General features: G+C 39.5%; 1 protein-coding gene across 4 annotated transcripts in view; it reads right to left on the minus strand.

Annotated features, from left to right (window-relative positions):
- Positions 1-14,551, minus strand: part of larp1b (La ribonucleoprotein 1B) — a 31,690-nt gene extending 17,139 nt beyond the window's left edge. Inside the window, exons 1-9 of one of the 4 annotated variants that reach the window (XM_080413320.1) lie at positions 13,651-14,551; positions 10,915-10,976; positions 7,850-7,906; positions 6,942-7,167; positions 5,783-5,950; positions 4,027-4,152; positions 2,941-3,115; positions 826-970; positions 237-414 (exon numbers count right to left, since the gene is read on the minus strand). In XM_080413320.1, the coding sequence (XP_080269446.1) occupies positions 237-414; positions 826-970; positions 2,941-3,115; positions 4,027-4,152; positions 5,783-5,950; positions 6,942-7,167; positions 7,850-7,906; positions 10,915-10,976; positions 13,651-14,080 (1,567 nt within the window). In that variant the 5' untranslated portion in view covers positions 14,081-14,551. Of the gene's footprint in view, positions 1-236; positions 415-825; positions 971-2,940; positions 3,116-4,026; positions 4,153-5,782; positions 5,951-6,941; positions 7,174-7,849; positions 7,907-10,914; positions 10,977-13,650 lie in introns of all 4 variants that reach the window. The other 3 variants (XM_080413319.1, XM_080413321.1, XM_080413322.1) reach the window with 3 other exon arrangements.
- Positions 14,552-19,466: the final 4,915 nt, after the last annotated feature.

Genomic DNA, 19,466 nt, shown 5'->3' on the forward strand with positions numbered 1-19,466 from the left:
TGTTTAAGATTACATGGTAATTTCCAGTTATTAATGCATGGACTAGAGATTTACCTTAATATAGTTGACTGGGCACAGATGCTCTTTCAAACGTCCTGCTTCACATTCCCAATTACCAACCCTTCCATTAGCATTGACGAATGGTGAATGCTAATTGATACTTTTACCCCAGTAGGTAAACAGATTGGTAGGGGGTTCAGTTGGTGATTATGTTCATATTCAGCTGTTTGACTAACCGGTGGTCATGGAGGTGAAGGCTTGCCCAGGGATAAACTCTGGGCAGTTGATGAGCTGGGAGAAATCGGTGCGAGGGGAACCTACAGCGGGAAGAGCAGGGATGGGCCAGCGCTCTGGGTCCACCTTACACCTCACCTTGTCCTCCACCAGCTCCACCTCTGTGCTGCTCTTCAGAGCCTGGACAGAATTAAAGAACACCAATTCATTTCAACACATAAATACATTACGGTATCCTTTTGGAACGGCCATTCATTTATTTATTTTTTGTACATTTATGTGCGTGCGTGTGAACTGAGCTCCCATTGAAGCCCACGTGTTTCAATTTACTATATATGGGCATAGCATCATACAAGAGATAATAGGTTTCAGTTAAATGTTTAGAGTTTGAGACTGAGTGACATTTTATTTTATTAAGAAAATCTTGGAGGTCCAAGAACTACCAAATTGAACTTCAGCAAGGCAATATGTTTGCTCTTTTGCTCTGCAATGACGCCATTTTGTTCTTATTGACCTGCCGAACTTCGTTCTCGAAAGGAGTATGCTGCAGTCTTAACCCACCGCTAGGCATGAAGGGATAGAATGTCTTACCGCCACGATGAGGCTGACGTCAGTGGTGAGAGCCTGGACTCTGTGGAAGCTGGCGATGAGAGAGATGGGGAGGAACCCCTGGGTGTCCATCTTCCTCCTCAGAAAGAAGTCTCTCTCCAGGTTGTGAAGGCTGAAGTAATACTCACTGGAAAAAAGACACTGGAGTCACTCTGTGTTCCTTTACAGTCTAAATACAAAGGAATTCAATAATATTATTGTATCAGCCATTTATATCCTTTCAACTGCACTTCCCTATTTTGGGCATGTCATTATAGGCAAAGATCTGAGGGGCTGGGAGGGGAGACCAAAAATGCAAACATTATTTCTATTTTTGCTACTTTAACTCTTTTGGCTATTTTCAAAAAATATTGAAGTACAAAATACTAATAATACTAATACTGCTGTTGCTACTGATAATGATAAAAGGAATCGCACTTGAGTACCAGATATATAATTCTCAGTTAATCATTTCTAATAGGGCCTTGCAACCCCCAGGGCTTCTGCATATTTTTGGCAAAGCGCATTAATTTTTCACAGCTATTGCCAGCTCTGTAGCGAGGTTCCCATGACCCATTTTTGAGTCCATGCTGACGTGTTATATTTTTAATGGTTTGCCTTTTGGCAAAATTCCCAAAGGCACGTTCCTTGCTCCTTGTCAAAGAAGAGTTGCTAAGGTACACACAAACACACAAAACACACACACACACACACACAAACACTAGTGAGGCCAGCCCACCCTGAGCCTGGGGGTGTGAGGGAGTGTTTGTTAAGAGCTGAGGAGAGCAGCAAGATACAGTAATACTACATGAGACAAGAGAGGAAAAGACAAGATTGTCACGATCTCTCCTTCCTTCCCTCCAAGTGGTCACTCACTGTCCCATATCATCTCGCTCCCCCTCAACGTGACCATCCTTCTATCCCTTTCTCCCCACAGTCCTTATATCCCTTGCTCTCTCTCTCTCAGAGTTCTTTTCACTGTCTTTATTCAGCCAGTCTGCAGAATAATTCACCCCCCTCTCTCCACCAAGGCAGTGGGGTCTATATTTAGGACATCACCACTATTCTGGGTCTGGGCCTGCAATGAGGCCAAGCCTGTCACTCAGCCACAATACAAACACTGCCCCCTGCAGGACAGACACTCAGGGAAAACAGCACACCAGAACTCTTCGTTGAGTCTGCGTTTCATCTTTTAACAAGTGTTTTCTTTTCATTGAGTAAACCGTTTCCTTGCTACACTATTTTTTACCTTTATTTATATAGGGAATGTTTGCCGAGCACACAAATTATTTTTCAGGTACGCCTGGCTTCACATTCCTATTTACACCTATGACCACTGTGACTTCAACACAGTCTGCAACAACTGGCCTCTGAGCTGCTCCACAAATTGGGAGTTAAGTGCCTTGCTGGATGTCACATCAACAGTTGTGAAGCGTATGTTTTTTTCTTTCTTTTAGAAAGGAGAGTGCAGACAAACAGTAAACCATAGTCAGAGAGGGGGAGACTGTGGGCTGTGGCTGCAAGGCTGCACGCTTTTTCTTCCTCCTCCTCTCCCCTTTCTTGCCCTGTGGGGTAGGTGGATGCCTCTGGCTGGAGAGGAGGAGGGAGTTTTCCTCCTCGACCACTGGCATTTATTAACTGCTTTTAGGGCTGTTGGTGTAGTTTTTATTGTGTATTTGGAGCACCCCAACCTAAGTTTTTCACAGTGCACGTACTTGTACATCCTTGACAATAAATCTCTTGAATCTTGAATTGTGGGATCCTGGGCCATGCCTGTCCTCTTGTCGCTGACTGAGGGGCAGGCCTTTTAGGAAACTTTGCACACACACTCCTGGTAAACCTCCACCCCAAAAACAATTCGAATCGGCCTCATGGTGGCACTATAACAGGCCGCTTCACATTTAAAAAATGGAATGGATCATGATGCAACTCCCCATATAGGCCACGCTCATTTCCACCTGACTAGATTAAGTGATAAGGTGAAATGTTCAGCTATTCTGTATCTAAGGTTCATACATGCCAATGCAAACAAAAGGGTTCCTACATACTGTTATGTAATCAAAGTTCATGGCCATCATCTTCTACAAATTAATAAATGAGACGGTAAGAAGCGCTTACATTTGGCGTTTGACGTACTCCTTGAGCAGTTTCTCATCTACCGTGTACATCTGAAGCTTGTTCCCATTATCATAGTAATAATTAACCATGTTGGAACCAAACTCAGCTGGGGCCTGACCACTGGAGCCATCAGATGACTGGCCTTCCCTGTACATCTGAGAGTACTCATAGCGACCTGGAGAAACAAGAGAAATGGATGGTGGAATCACTGACTGAAGAAATTCAAATAAACAAAAATATAGGAAAAGGAACAGGATGAACTACCGGTAATTGTTGATCCTGTTCCGTTTTATAATAATAAATAAGGAACAAATACATTATCTTCAACTTAAGCTTCTGAAGTATGCACAAATAAAACATGTACTGTGCAACAGTGTACAGTAGAAGGCACAATTTCAGACTAAACTCTCAACCTGCAGATAGTCTCTCAGCTTCCAAAATAAATACAATTGACAATACCTCCTGTGGGGGAATAATAAAGTTGGAAAGAGATGACCCATTTTATGTCAAAAAGATAATAGCCAAGAAGAGCCCAAGATTTTTTGCACAAATGCTGCACTAATGCAGAACCAGAGGAAATGAATAGTAATCATAGTTCAATGGTAGTCTGTGGCACTAACAGCAACAATGGCAGATGCCAGATAACCCATAATAACAAAAATCTTTCATCTAGAAACAAATATGTATTTTGCCAATCAGCTAGTAACCAGGTCTCTTTTCTACACATTTTATTTTGTATACAATAGTTATTGTACCTGCTGAACTTTGGAACCCAGCAGCAACTTTGATCTCTGGATGAGAACATGCATTTATTTCCTCAAGTGACTGACACACCAACTTAAATAGCATCCCAACAAAAGGTATTTCGATTTTGAAAGCATTTGATTTATTTACATTTATTTATTTATTCACAAATTGACCATATTCACAAGGTATCCCCCCCCCCCCACACACACACGTCACACACAAAACTTAATCAAAGAGATTTTGCTCTTACTTCATACTGGGGGTGGGGCTTCCGAGTATGATGTAAGTGTAAAATTGCCACGTGTGAATATGGTCAATGGTGTTTTATTTGACCATTACCTCGCCCGCGACCTCTTCCCCTGCCGCGGGGTTTCCCTCGACCCCGAAGACCTCCGCGAACACTGCCTCCATCGCTCCGCACACTGGCAGAGTCATCACCATAGTCCCTCGGCTCTCTCCTCCAACCTAGAAGAGGGGAGAAGAATGAAGCACAAAGTTACGATCTAATCTAATAATTCCCCTTATTTTCTCTACACTCTAGAGGGCAGTGTACTCCCCTTGTGTGTATATATTTTAGTTTAGACAGGCAGCAAAAAAAATAAAAATAGAGTGAGACAGTTGAAGGGAGGCACTGGTGGCATTTAACCCTATGACAGTAAGAGTAGACAGAGGGACACATCTAATAATTATATGAAAGTTAGAAACAGTGTCTTCAAACTTAGAGCGGAGGAACCCTGTGAGGGCCTCCTAGTCGGATATCAATGTGGGTAAAGGGTCACAGAATGAGAAAAATACTCCGTTTTCAGGACAGGAGGAGTAGCATAGCCAAGCAAACTGTTTGAAAGGTTACAAGTGGTCATACGTTCAGTAAATAGCTTATAATGCTGCTTTCAGAGAGTTTTGTTTGTTTAATACCCGCTGGTGGTGCTACTGCAGTATTACAGTGGAACTTTATCTCTGCAGTATTACAGTGGAACTTTATCTGTGGTGAGTTACAGGCAGGAGAGACCTGAAGGACAAAAAGGTTGGGAACTGGTTGTCTGATATACAGATGTAGTTATGTAAACAAATGCTGTTCCACTGCTGCAGCAGACAAAGCTGTTACACAGAAAATAATTTATTTGCAAGACAAAGCCTTGTCTTGGGTGCGTCCAAGACTTAATAAGTATACATACTAAAGCCAAGGCAGCCAAGTGAGCAACTATAAGCATGGCCATAAGCTAGGGCTGCACAATTATTCAAATTTTAATCGGGATCACGATTTTGGCTTCCCACAATTAAATAAACACGATCGTCCAATTATTGATATCTAAAATGTGTGACGCATTGTGAGCTTGTAGATCAGCTATTTTCGGCACACAAAACTGTCATACGTCAAAGTATCAGTTAAAATGTATGTCAACGAGTGAGGTTTAGCAGTTTTATTCACATCCATCATGCAGGTACAATGAATGGAGTGAAAGACTTAATATTTTGCTCAGAGAGATGCACTGGAGTAAATACAAACAGTATTTAAGTCTGCAAAGATAAGTGAAAGCATTGCTCTGTTGGATTTAATTTAGTTATACGTTTTGGTATTTATTATGGAGGACTTGTTTTATTTTGATTTAAATCTACATTAGCAGGAATGTAAAGTAGCACAACATGAATTTGAAAACAGTGATATGCTTGTGTCAAAAACTAAATCAAATGTTGTCACTAAACTCAGTGAATAATCGTGATGAATAATTCTGATCTCAATATTGGTCAAAATAATCGTGATTATCATTGGCCATAATCGTGCAGCCCTAATATACTAGTCAGATGATAAAAACACATTATTATGCTTATCTTATAAGCGTGTACCCTTGTTGCTGTGCTTCAATATGGAAAATGAAATTAAATGATACATAATCAAAAGTGAGTTATAAAACAACAAACAACAAAAGTAAAATGACGGTAGCAGAGTAAGCAGACTGGAGTTAAGAGACTCCAATTGAGTAGACAGCAAGTACCAAAACATGTTGCATGCCTAAGGTTACATGTCAATGAAGCACAGCACCATTGCAGATGTAGGAAGCCAAAGATACAACAAAACAAGCTACTGCCAACTTACTCCTGGTGCTATCATGCGCCCTGTTACTATGGAGCGTGTGATTGGGTGACATGGGGTCAGGTGACTCGTGGTTGGAATCTGTCCCGCCCTCGCCGGACGTTTCCATGGCAGCGCCGCCATCCTTGGTCCCTTCCTCCAACGGCAGAGAGACCCACTTACGTTTGTTACCTAGCGATGACGCACACCGACAACACAGCAGCTTTTGAAGAGTTGCGGAAGGTTCCTCTTTAAAAATATATATACTGTATATATGTTTCTACTCCAAAAATGCTATGCACTCATTGTGTGTGTGTGTGTGTGTGGGGGGGGGGGGGGGGGGGAGATTACATTTAAGTCTTTCATTCAACCTCTGTAAAAGAATATAGAGGAAGAAATACCATTGCCCCAAGGCCATTATCCACCATCTCCATAGGGTATATACAGTACAGTATATGATGGCTGTTATGCCTGTGTTACTTTGTGTGCACGGTCAATGTCAGTGAATCGTGTGAGAGGTGCAACATGCGAGTTTACTGCAGCAGGTGCGAAAAACACCATGCATCACATTGCAACATCCAGTGATTCCAAACCATGATCAGTAAGGTTATTAGCATGCCCTTTGTATGTGTTACAGCAGGGGTTTTCAAAGTGTGAGGCGTGTCAATCTGGTGAGGTGCAGAAGCATTGCAGGGTGGGCGTGTAGAGATGTGAGGTGCTAAGTCTGGTATGATCTATATTAGTTTTCCTAAATCTAGCACACAAATAATGAAACAAGGATCACTTCTACCTTTCAGTTTATATTCATTTCCTCTCTCTTACTGTGCACTCTGGCACTCATTCATTTGCAATGGTGTGCGTGCGTAAAGTTCTCTCTTTACATAATAGTAAGAGACTGTCATTACTAGCAGAAAATAGTAGCTTAGTGGTAGTGTCATGTCATGTGAAAGGGTGGGTACGGTTGTCTAGTTGTTCGTTCAAGGAAGGTCTCAGACTTTGAAAACCCCATGCATTACAGTAATTAAAGATAAGCATGTGTGATCGATCATCATACATAAAGTAGGTGGTAGCCATTACAAATGAAAGCATTTCACAAACAGTCCATCTATCACACTTTATTATCCACCATTTGATTTAAAGGATGCAGTTCAACATGCTTCACTCAATGGCAGATCACTCTCACCTCCCCTCTTCTTCAGGTCAGCATTCTTAGCATCCTGTCCTGTTTCTGTGTCTCCGTCCTTAGGCAGGTCAGCCAGAGGGTCCTGCTGAGCCTCCTGGTTCTCCTTGCTGTCACTGCTGTCATGGCTGCCGTCATCGGGCCTCTTCTCAGCTCTGTCCCTCTTCCTCTCAACCTTCTCTTTACGTGGGGCTGGAGGCTTCTTTCCGTCAGAGTTTAGGACATTCTGCTGTTGCTTGGAACAAGGGAGATTTTTTCTTGGTCACGGCTCCTGAAGCTGTACTCAATTTCTACAAACTCAGAATCCAAGGTTTGTAGGTGCAGCTGTAGCTGCTGGCTAACTAATAATAATTTCATCACACTTTTAACATTATATCTAAACTTAACCAACTGTAACAGAATGCCTAAACAAACCATCTAAATGGTAGCCCTGAATGTATGTCACCAAGCTCAGCACTGGCATTTTGAGCATTGCATTGTGGGTATGATACCGTCGGTTCAGGAGCTGCTACACTTTTTACTTATAGCATTAGCTATAGCTGACTGAATAACTCTATTTTCCCACTCTATGATCTCATCACATCAGAACAATGGGACTTGAAGTGATCCTTTAATTAGTTACTCAGTCTCTCTCTGAATGCACAGGTGCCAATTAGTGAAATCACCAGTTGGGTTGGAATGGAAATTTGCATTCACTCAAGAGCTTCATAACTGAATGCCACAGTGCTAAAACATGTAGTGCTCCCTCTAGTGAATAAATGCAAAACATCGCCTGTAGTCTAGAATAAGCACAAGATCATTTTTGGTTTTGGTGCACCTCCCTCCAACCGCCCATCTTAAACAAACATACATACACAGTACGTACACACACGTAAATGCACACATTTTCAACCACACATACAGTATCATACCTCTTTGGCCAGCTCACCAGGTGTGGGCCAGTTTGTGATGTCACTGAAATCACTTGACTACAAAACATAAAACAAACAAACACAAACAGAAAAAAGATAGAATAAGCATAACATGAAATCAACAAAATCAGCAGTTGCCTGCTAGCAGTCCAATACTTCCTCCTTAGCAGACGAAATGAATTATCCACTACACATTTCTCTCTATTAGGTTAAACTGTATTATTTTACTATAAAACCAACAGAAATGAAAGAAGCCAGTGTTCTTGTCTGTACAACAATGTAAACAACCGATGGCAGAGTGTGTATGTGTGTGTGTGTGTGTGTGTGTGTGTGTGTGTGTGTGTGTGTGTGTGTGTGTGTGTGTGTGTGTACTGTAGGTGTGTAGGTGTGTAGGTGTGTGTGTGTGTGTGTGTGTTGAGTGTGAGTCCGCAGGGCCCAGAACTTGATAAACAGCCCTGGCCACAGCTGAGTAACTTTCTGCTGGTGTCAATATTGGACAGGCTGATAGCAGATCAAGGGTGTACAGTAGAGGTAAGATTAGACTGAAGGAATGAACAGTTAATTGTCTAAAACAAAAAAGGAAACGCTGACTGTGGTTTCCAGACAGAGGAAAGTTATTTCAGATGTCTCATTAGGGTGACTGAATAACTAAATGGCATATATCACTGTGTGGAATGGTGAGAATTAAAATAGTATATTAGAAAAAGGTTTTCATATTCCAATAAGTAAATCCTAAACGCTGTCATCTCATTTCCTCTCAGATACACACACTCACTCTCCCTCCCTTCTTCAAACAAACACATAATTTATTTACAGAAAACAGGTTTGCAATTCAAATGACAATAGCAAAATACAGCTAATTTGAAGTTATGATCTTACAAACCTGATATCGTGAAATTACATTTACTGTTATATAACAACACCATGTTACGTCTTATCTGACCACACACACACACACACACACACACACACACACACACACACACACACACACACAGTGAGAGTTACACTTTTATACCTCATCTTTTAATAGGTGATGTAATTTGGTCTGATATGACGTTACATTTTGCAGCTAGCATTTGAACCAAAGCCAAATAGCTGGTCCAACCTGGCCACTAAAACTTCATAACTTTTTGCTGCACTGCTTTTAACGTCAACGTATTAAGTGGTGAACATTTTAATACCTTCCACATTTACACAAACACACAAAAAAACTCTTCTCTTACAATCCATCTGCTGAATGTGCAAAATATCAAAAGTGCAATTATAAATTTTTATCTCTCAAAGGCATTTTTAGGATATGTCCTTTTGCACACCTACAAACGGACAGGTGCGTCGGAGTATGAATGCTGAATATGGAAGAAAAAGGGAGAAGGGAAAGTGAGCTTGGACCTTCATCAGGCAAAGCGGCCGAAACGTTGCATCCCAAATAAAAACCTCTTTATAAGTGAAGACAGTGTGCGGGACTCCCTCTCCCTTCTCCCTTTTTCTTCCATATCTCTCAAAGCCAAACGCAATTTCTAAATGTGATTCAACAAGTAAGGAAAAATAAGTCATTCAAATTATTTCCTCTTTATCTCTCCATTTCTTCCCATTCAACCTGTTATTCATAAGTCACATGTCATAATTCGTGTCATAAAGTTATATTGTCCAATAAAGGGCATTTGAATATAATGTGACAATGTCAATACTTGGGAAATATTGACATTTGGTCAACAAACATTGAAATCACTATTAAGTCATATTCCCCAGCATTATGCCTTACTTTTACATTAACATAGTGATAAACTAATGATTTAATAATGTGTCCCTCAGCTACAAATACCTGAAACATTCCAATATTCATGTGTCACTTGGAATAGAAAGGATACCAAAATAATAGTGGATATTAATAGACCTAACAACATACATATCAATATATCCCCACTGTTGTGAAAGCAGGGACCGATCGTGGTACTCCTGCATCTCACATAGCTGTGCTCTGCCGACAGGAGAGAGCTGACAGGCGCAGAGGAGAAGTAGAGAACCCATTGCTGGTCTCTCGCAGCCTGTTTGTAAATAACCTATTCATTTTAGCCAATTAATTAATATCACATCTTGCGCTACTTCATACAGTCTTCGATAGAAGACACAAACATTGACACCGGTTGACAGGCTGTCACTAATAAAAGCTTCCCATTGGCTACTGTAAATGGTAATCAATATCTGTGTCATGTCCCGCCCTAGCTTACCGTTTTTACAGGAATCATGTGATATGTAGAATCAAATATCATGATTTCTGGCCATTTCATGGGGTCTTTAATATATAGCATACATGGGTTCACTTAATGCGGCCCGCAGGTTAATATCAGAATACTGATATATTATTGCTATATTGCTATTATTTAAGCTGTTACAATTCCAAAAATGCAAACATGACCCGCTTTAATTACTTCAGTCTATATTAGTAGCTTAATGACTAGTATTAAAATATTATTGTCTTTTTTATGTCCAATGTATTTGTATTTAAGTTCATAAAGTTAACATAAGTATAACTAAATGCATTTGAAATTAAATAAAAATGTTACTTTTCAGGATTCCAATAAAGAAATAGCAAAAAAAATACAGGATTCCAATTCAAAAATAGCAAAAATAGCAGATCTACAAGCTCAAAACGTGACGCGTTTTGAGCTTGTAGATCGGCTATTTTTGCTACTTTTGTGTGACATAGAATGGCGAAGTACGCATTAATTTACGAAAAAAAATAAAATACGGAGATAAGAGGTGTCTTCCCGACAGTATATGCAATGTGGCCCTCTGGAGTCAGTGTGGAAATATAATGGACCTCTCCATCATCAAAGTTGCCCACCCCTGATATATAGCCTATATGCTCTAACTTGCTAATTTAATTTAGCATCAAATTTGCTCATGGGCTTAAATTGCTGACTAATGTTATACTTTTATATTTAACTTCACTCATAATACAACACCTGCTTTCAAGACCATGTCAATAACAGCATTACTGTCAAACTTTTCTACAGGCTGTACACAATGGCTATAATTGTTAAAGAAAAAAAAAACATTACCTTGCTAGACTTTCTTGTCCTGGGCTTGCCTGCACGCACCACCTTCAAAGAATTCAGTTGATCTGTGGACATGAGGTCAACAAATAACTGTGATGTCATTCACCAAAGAGAATAGCTCTCAATCTCAGGAATTACAACCTTTCAGCAATTAGAAACCAATTCAAAATAAAACATACCAACGCGTATCGGCATGGCTGCTTTCATCAGGATACATATAATACTAAGTTACAATGTACAAAATTCCTGGCCCAGAAACCCACTTGCTACTACAAAATGCTAATTTTAGCACTATGTCATTATATCATTAAATAATATTCTCCCACCCTCATAACTACCACTAGTGTTTAGATATTTTTTTGAATCTTTTTTCCCTTCTATTCCTCTTACAGCCTAGTGGCAACAGTGCCAAAATTTAAAAAGGCAGCTCTGCGGCTGTAGTCTGGGAGTAGCACATTGGGGCTTGACATGGTCCCTATCACAGCACAGAGGATGGTCGGCTTGATAAGAAACACTTTACATGAATGGGTGTAGGCCTTTAGTAGCCTAAAACATACACCATACACCCACAACATTGGTTGTACAGTAAAACCTGATTAGCCTACAAAATATAACACACTGACACTTCACTGGAGGTAGACTCACACAGTAAATGTATACATTTGTTAAGCCTACATAAAAAATACATGCAGGTACAACATGCCAACCTAATAACCACTATACATGGGCAATTGGCTGGCAACACTATTATCACATTCAAATTATAAGTCAATATGTCAATGGGCATATGGGCAATGTCTATTTCATATTTATGAACTCACTAATCTATAAGCCATATCACCCATGTCAGTTGTAAAGTAGCTCAGCAAAATGATGTATCTTACTAACGTTATAATACATAGTAGTACCTTACATCATGTATGATGATAGGCCCTAATATTTTATAGGCATGTCCTCATTACATGAATGGACACAAGCACAGCAAGCATACATCTCAACCATACATTTACATCCACTGGTTGTAGAGCAACACTGTAAAATGACGCCTTACTATCGTGTAGAAACACAGCCATACACCCACGTCAGTGGTTGTACAGTAATGTTGTAAAACGATGCCCATGCATGTCACTGGAGCACATACTTCAAATACTGCAGTCCTCTTATTTCTCCACAAGTGTGCACAAATAAGGAATCAACTAAAACTCTTCCTCTCATATAGTAATTAGATATAAGCCTTATTATGGCAATGCAATATAAGCATTTTGGTCATGTCACTGTCACTAGTAATTAATACTAATGATAGACAATTGTCAATAACCACATTATAAACCACCCTAACCCAGTATGAATGGCACACACGGTGTATGTATTATGTGCCAAGCAATAGTAAGTAGATTGTGGTCTCTGCTTAAAGACATAAACTCCCCCCCCCCCACCCAGCTCTACTGCAGTGGTTCTCAAAGTGGATTCCAGGGACTCTTGGGGTTCCTTTAGAAGGGTCTAAAATAAATTGACCCTTACAATTCTGAAACTCTGACAGTATACAAATGGAACAAAATGCTTCTATTTGTATACTGTCAGTGTCAGAGTTAAGGGGAGACCTTGAAATGTAAAGGTTTGACAACCATTGCTCTACTGGATATTAAAATTGCACTCTACTACTGTGTGTGACATGGTTGGTGGGAGGACTTGCAAGGAGGCAGGCCATTGGATGTGAACAACGTGTTTGCGGAGCATTAAGGAGTTAACTAGTATAATTCACTTGTACAACGAGTAATTTCAACAGTAAACAACAACATAATGGATGGTTTTGCCTCCCCCGTGTGTTATATTCTTTGAGTCATGAAGCGTGGCACTCTGTTTCAGAAATGTCCGAGAAAGGGTATACAGTAATGCCGCTAGCGGCTACATGCTAAAGAAGTAGCAGTTGTCAGCAATCTCCACGTGTTTGAGTGCAATCCGAGCAGAGGGGGGATGCGGGGGGATGGGGGGCAGATAGAATGTGCCCATATGGCACCATCAGCGCCGTTGTTGCTTATGCTTGGCATGCGAGTTTCTGCGTTTCATTAAGTGCAAACTGGCCCCGTCGCGCTGTAACAAAGGTTATGGTTATCGATTTTGATACGACATTCTTAGTTGTGGCGTGCCTGTCAAAACTCAACACGCTGACACACGTTATTAAAATTACGCGTGTTATAAAGAAATCAGTGAGGTATCGAATGCTGTTACTGAAGGGGTCACTGTTCGTTTCCTTGCTCGACTCAAATATACAACTGTTTTGCTTATTTCTATGAATAAGAAAAACAAATGTCTATCGAATGGATTGTTTAGCCAGGCACATTATCAGCATCTTAAAATATATAGGATACATTGGTATATATTTAGCCTACTTTAAGTCATTTGGATATAAGTATTGCTAGGAACAATTGTACATGTATGGGCGAAAAATCAAGGTCTTAATAGGTTTTTCTTTTCTTTTTTTACACCTGACTGTCACCTCACTACAGATTAGCAGTAAACAACCTCAAACCCCGACATCTTTCACACAGCGAGCTTGCCGAAAGTGCAAAACAGCGACCTCTATGGATACATAATTACCTGGACACCAATTTCCACGTACCGTGAAAAACGCGTGCTGTGCCAAGTGATGGACACTCACTCTGTCCTGCCCGTTGCACTGCAACCAATATGGCAATGTTTGTTTTCACAAGTGTGGCAACACAAAAGCACCCCCCTCACCTTTGTCCGGGGAGTTGGAGTTGATGTTTGATGAGTTGATGGTATTGTTCGTGTTGTTGGACACTCGTCCCGTTGTCCTCTTCGTCCAGGGGTTGACTCTCGGCGGCGGAGCCTCCACCAGCCCAGCTTTATGCTTCTCAGTCGCGGAGTCAACGCCGCCGTCGCCGCTCTGATCAGCGGACTGCTCGTTCTCCTTGTCGTTCTCTTTGCATTTTTTGCTGTGCGACGGGTCCGCTGTGATCTTGTCCGACACCTCTGCGCTCTGTCCGTCCGGCGTGTCCTCGGTCTTCTTCTGGTCGTGGTGCTTCGCGTCGGCTTCGTGCGGTGGGGTCACTTCGGGCTTGTTTTGGTTCTTCTCTCCGTCGGTGGTTGAGCTGCTCGCTGTCAGACCCGAGTCAACGTTACTACTACACTCAACCTCGGCGGACATGCTGCTAGTTTCCTAACTAACCACACATACAACGGGTTGAGATCCAGTGTGAATCCTTTGGTCCTTGTTCCTCCGATTCCAGGGGAAATACGTTTAAATCAGCGACCGTCAACTTGTGGTAAACAAGTCGCTTAGCCAGCCAGCCAGCTAGCCGAGCAGATAACGTTAGCTAGCTGCCAGCTATACCACCATGCAGGAGTCAACGAGACCCCACTGAGCTAAATGTTACTTTTACCCCCCTGCTCGGTCAGCTGGATCATATGAACTGTACAACAAGTAGTAACACTCACTATTTTAACACGATCGGACACAAAAAGGAGTCCGATCACAACTCGCAAGTTTTGTTGGTTTGTAAAAGTACCATATAAACGACCTCCTCCCCTCAACCTCTCTGGTTCCAACTACTACTACACGCTAAAGCTAAGCTACTTCTTGACAGAAAGTAGAACTCAACTCGTGGAGTCTGGTGGCTCGCTGCGCTGTAAACACTGACTCTGGCGCCCCTGCAGGGCCACTAATGTCATGATTTAGCCAATATATTCGTATATAACTTGTTACTTACTAGTACTACTACTGGCATAAGCAGTGGTGGGAAAAGTACTCAAATGTTTTACTCTAGTAAAAGTATCAATACTGCAATGTAATGTCTGTTACAATTAAAAGTCCGGAATTCAAAATGTACTTAAAAGTACAAAAGTATTGGTATTCAAAATGTACTTAAAGTACCAAAAGTAGAAAGTACTCAATCTGCAGACTGTCCCATTTCACAAGTTTTCAAATTTATAACATTTATACAAATATTTTGAAAATAGCAGATCTACAAGCTCACAATGCGTTGAGATGTGGCCAAAATGTATGTAGATGTAGTGGGGTAGAAGTAAAAGTACAGAACATTGGAAATACTCCAGTAAAGAACAGTTCTTGAGTACATGTACTTACAGTTACTTTACACCACTGCTTGTTACTACTGGGCTGACATAAGAAAAGGCATTTGATTATTTTCACAATAACTTCATATGTCATACCATATCATAACTATGTGTCATACCAATTATTGTTGTCATAACAATTTGTATTGTCATATTACTATATTATTATTCATATTAATTATGTATTACAAGTATTGATAAGGTAGTTATAACTGTCCCCTTACTGTGGCATAGACCTCCCTATTAGAACTGGCATAAGTTGATTGCAGAATTATATTCCCCTTTCCACTCGTTTATTATAGAATTGAATCTAATAATACACATTGTTCATATTTTTGTCCTTATTTTTCTTCTAGATTAGGCTATACGAGGAGAAATGTTTAGGAAAGTTCCTGTTCTCTAGGAATAAAGCTACTAATATTAAAGCTATCCAAAGGTATTGGATGTGCTATGGTGACGTGTCAAAAGTAACTGCAAAGTTAGTATCAGTTGTGTGAACCAATATTTAGAAAATGTGCTTGCAAGAAATGGGTTTTGAATCAATGTACATTTAAATTTTTCCTCTTACACCAAGTAGATTGCTGAAGCTAACATACTTTCAGCATAATGTTGCAAATCATTTTATTACATTTCATTAAATGTACCTTCAGCATTTTTAAGAATACATATTTTTATCATTACAAACAAAAAAGTGCTCACAATCATTTCTATTCTATTTGTCAAAGACGTTGGGTTCTGTAATTCTGTCAAAACAAATTCTTGAAACTTTTGTTTTATTATCACAAAACATACAATAAACTAGTTATATACTGTAGGTCATATTATCATGTTCCTTACTATTGGTTACTTCTATCAAAAGATATCAAGGACTTTCTGCTACTTTTGTCTTTACTCTCTAAGCATGAACGACTACGTGTATTTACTTTTAAAATGTCAGTTCCACAACATATAAACTGGGTTAAACAAATGGCCAGAGTTACTAGTAACCTGCTTTCAATATCAGCTGAAAGTCTACAATTTAAATGTAGTCATTAGCATTAATGAAAATAACCAGAGAGAGAAGAAGTAATAAGGATAATATGGGCATAGAGTGACAGATCAGCGGTGGTCCAGCAGAAGTAGTAGTAGCAGCAGCAGCAGCAGTAGTATTAGTAGTAGCAGCAGTAGCAGTAGCAGCAGCAGCAGTAGTAGCAGCAGCAGTAGTAGTAGTAGAAGTGGTAGTAGTGGTAGTAGTAGTAGTAGAGTTACGTAGGGGTCTGGTATAGATATAAGGATGATCCTATGACAAAATATAAGAAGATAAGATACGTCCAGTTAAGGTGAGTGCAATTCATTATGGAGGAATGTAGCTAAATACAGGTAAGTTTAATGCAATTCAATGCAGATCAGTCAAATTAAAGTGAATCATTTTCTTTCACTTAATTTCAGTCCATTATACAAAAGGTCTGAGTTATCAAAACAATATAATTAATTGATTTATTAAAGAGTTTCTGCTTGTATGTTTTTTCCTTCCATGTAAAGTAGTTTTTTGTGTATATAAAAGTACTATACAGTGCAAGTTTCATGTATTGTAACAGATCATTAACATTGTACCTTTGGTGGGCAAATGAGTTTGATGGGCTCTGTGAAATTCTCAATCATCTCCTTCTCTCCTGCTGGCTGGAACTAAGGAAATAATTTTTGATGAGTTATGGGTGTCAGAAAGACAACGATACATATTAGAGGATAGTCTGTAGCAATATGTGGTGTATGCTGTTGATTAAGAATGAATAATCCGTCAACAGTTTTCTGTGTATGGACGCTTGAGCATGAGCCATATTGAAACTCTTGAGTTGCATGTTCCATTCTCTGTGTATGCATCAGTAAATTAACAATCCCTGCTTTTTTTTTTACACAAGATGGGGGGAAAAAATATGAAAAAATCACCATGTTGTTCCAGAGTCCTTTAGCCAGTTCCTCATGTCCCTTTACAGTGAAGTGAAAGCAATCATCTGTGAAGAAGCTTAAGTCAATGCTTCCATTCTACAGATAGGAAGACAAGGAACAATCAGAATCACTTTATTAGCAAATAACAACAAATTCCTTGTAATGTTCTCTCAGTGATATTTGTCAATGAAACAGAAACTAGTTTAACAGTATGTTCCTCTGTCGCAACATGGTACAATGTAATAACAACATTGGGCAAATGTATTTAGTAGAGATCAAAGGACACAGGGTGGATACATATAGATATAAGAACAGGAAACTACAAACAAACATTATTAAGACAGAGGTTGGTTTGCATTTGAACATTTGGGTAAGTACTTAAGTGTGATCGTGCATGTATGTATGTATGTATGTATGTATGTATGTATGTATGTATGTATGTATGTATGTATGTATGTATGTATGTATGTATGTATGTATGTATGTATGTATGTATGTATGTATGTATGTATGTATGTATGTATGTATGTATGTATGTACATAAATACATAAATACATACATGCATACATTTTTGCATGCATGTTTGTGTGCTAATGCATGTGTTCACAACATATCTTACAGCGTGTCTGGCTGGTAGTGCATGTGCTAAATAGGGCTGCAGGACCACAGCAAAGTCCTCCCTAAAGAAACGATCACTATGCAGAAGCATCTCCAGTCTTTTCTGTGAAAGAAAAGACAAAGAAAAGTTATGTCCAAGACAAGCGGATGCTCCATGCAAAGGAGTGTGAACACAGCAAAACATAAAAATAGACCTGTATAGGTAATTTTTTACATTCAGAGTTAAACTAATACACTGGATTTAGCTGTGTTCCTCAGTGCTGGTGAAAGGCAGGAGACAGCTGGTAGTCAGCAGCAGAGAAACTGCACACAAGGCGGTCTGAGATGTTCTTTAATTTATAATTAAAGAGAGCGATAGAGTCAGTGTTAGTCTCTGTGCTAATTTGTGTGAATATGTGTGCATTTTTCTGTGTTGCACATATGAATATTATAAATTAAAGTGTCCCTTTCTTGCTGAATAGGCTACTAAATACTTAGTAATGTTGTTGCTTACTGCAAGCTCTTCTATGTCAAACAATAAGATAAGAACACACACACCTGGAATATTACGTTCATCTCTACCAGCTTGTTCAGTTCTGGAGAGTCCTCGGGCGGTACAGTCAGACAGGAGCAGAAACTCCTACAAGTAGATTATCAAGTATTTATGTTCAGTATTTGATTGTATTGTCAAATTGGGCATCAAAACCAACATGAGGCAATGAGCCCTTCAGACACATGCATTGCAGAGTAACTTCTTCCTGGAACCCACTTATTTAACAGACAACTAGGCATCGGTTTTTGCACTTCTCTCAGTGGCTTCATAGGAAGAATCTGCACCACATTTACAATCATTCTGGGGATCTGGAACACAAACAAAGGATTGGTTATCAAGATTAAGTTCCTTTGTTGATATTTGTGGTACCGAATATACTTTGGACAATAGAGTTTTAGAGTTACTCTACAAAGCTCTGCGTATTTATCTATGCTGGGGGAGCAATGATGACCTCATGTTCAATAGTCAAAGGCTCAAGTTTGATAAGTTTCAGCATTTTGTAAATAAATAGTAATAGACAATTCGTAAAAATGGGTCCTAATCATGATTTTGGATAGGAGATAGCTCCTTTAAAATGGCCTTTGAGCAGACTTACAGAAAATGTAAATGTTACTTAAAATTTGAGCTGCGATTGATTAGATCTAACCTTGACCTGAGTTACAAAGATTTTACTGGAGTTAAAATGGGTTAGATTTGACCTGATTCAATTATGACAGGGAACAAGATTTTACCTCATTCATCATCATTTCCAGAGCTGTTGTCATGTAGTGGATGAAGTTGTCAGGGGAGAAAAGGTTCTGTGGAGAAAACAGGAGTGTTATTCTGTACAAAGTTGGGCAATATTAACAGTGAACTACATTGAGTTAGTTAGATACATCAACTGAATTAGAAAATGAGAGAATTGGATACATTAATTTAAACAATTAAGTTTCATAGAAAATGTCTCCTTACGTTGTCTTTACAATAATCACAAATGTCATTCATGCCAATAAGCATAGTCACCAGCTTCCAGTCCTCTGTGAAGTTTAGACCCTAGGAATGAACACAGCTTAGTTTGTCTTTAACACTACATGAATGTCTTAATTATAAAGAATATGAATGTATAATATCTCAAGGAACTATACGTACAGGATAGGATTTGAATGTGTCTATCATGTGCCTTATCTGATCTGTGACATTTCTGTGAAAACAAAGACACAGATACACACACCCGCAAAGAAGCAGAGAGTTAGGAATACATGAGTCACCAATGAAAGGGGCATCAATAAATCATTATCATAACATTATCAAATATACATAACTATAATTATTTTGATCTTTGAACCTCAGACAAACTGACTGATAATGCAATACATGTAGTTACAAAGTCAAACAGGTCAG

Source organism: Gymnoscopelus braueri, assembly GCF_963280865.1.
Source record: "Gymnoscopelus braueri genome assembly, chromosome: 19".
In the NCBI taxonomy this organism is placed as follows: Eukaryota; Metazoa; Chordata; class Actinopteri; order Myctophiformes; family Myctophidae; genus Gymnoscopelus; species Gymnoscopelus braueri.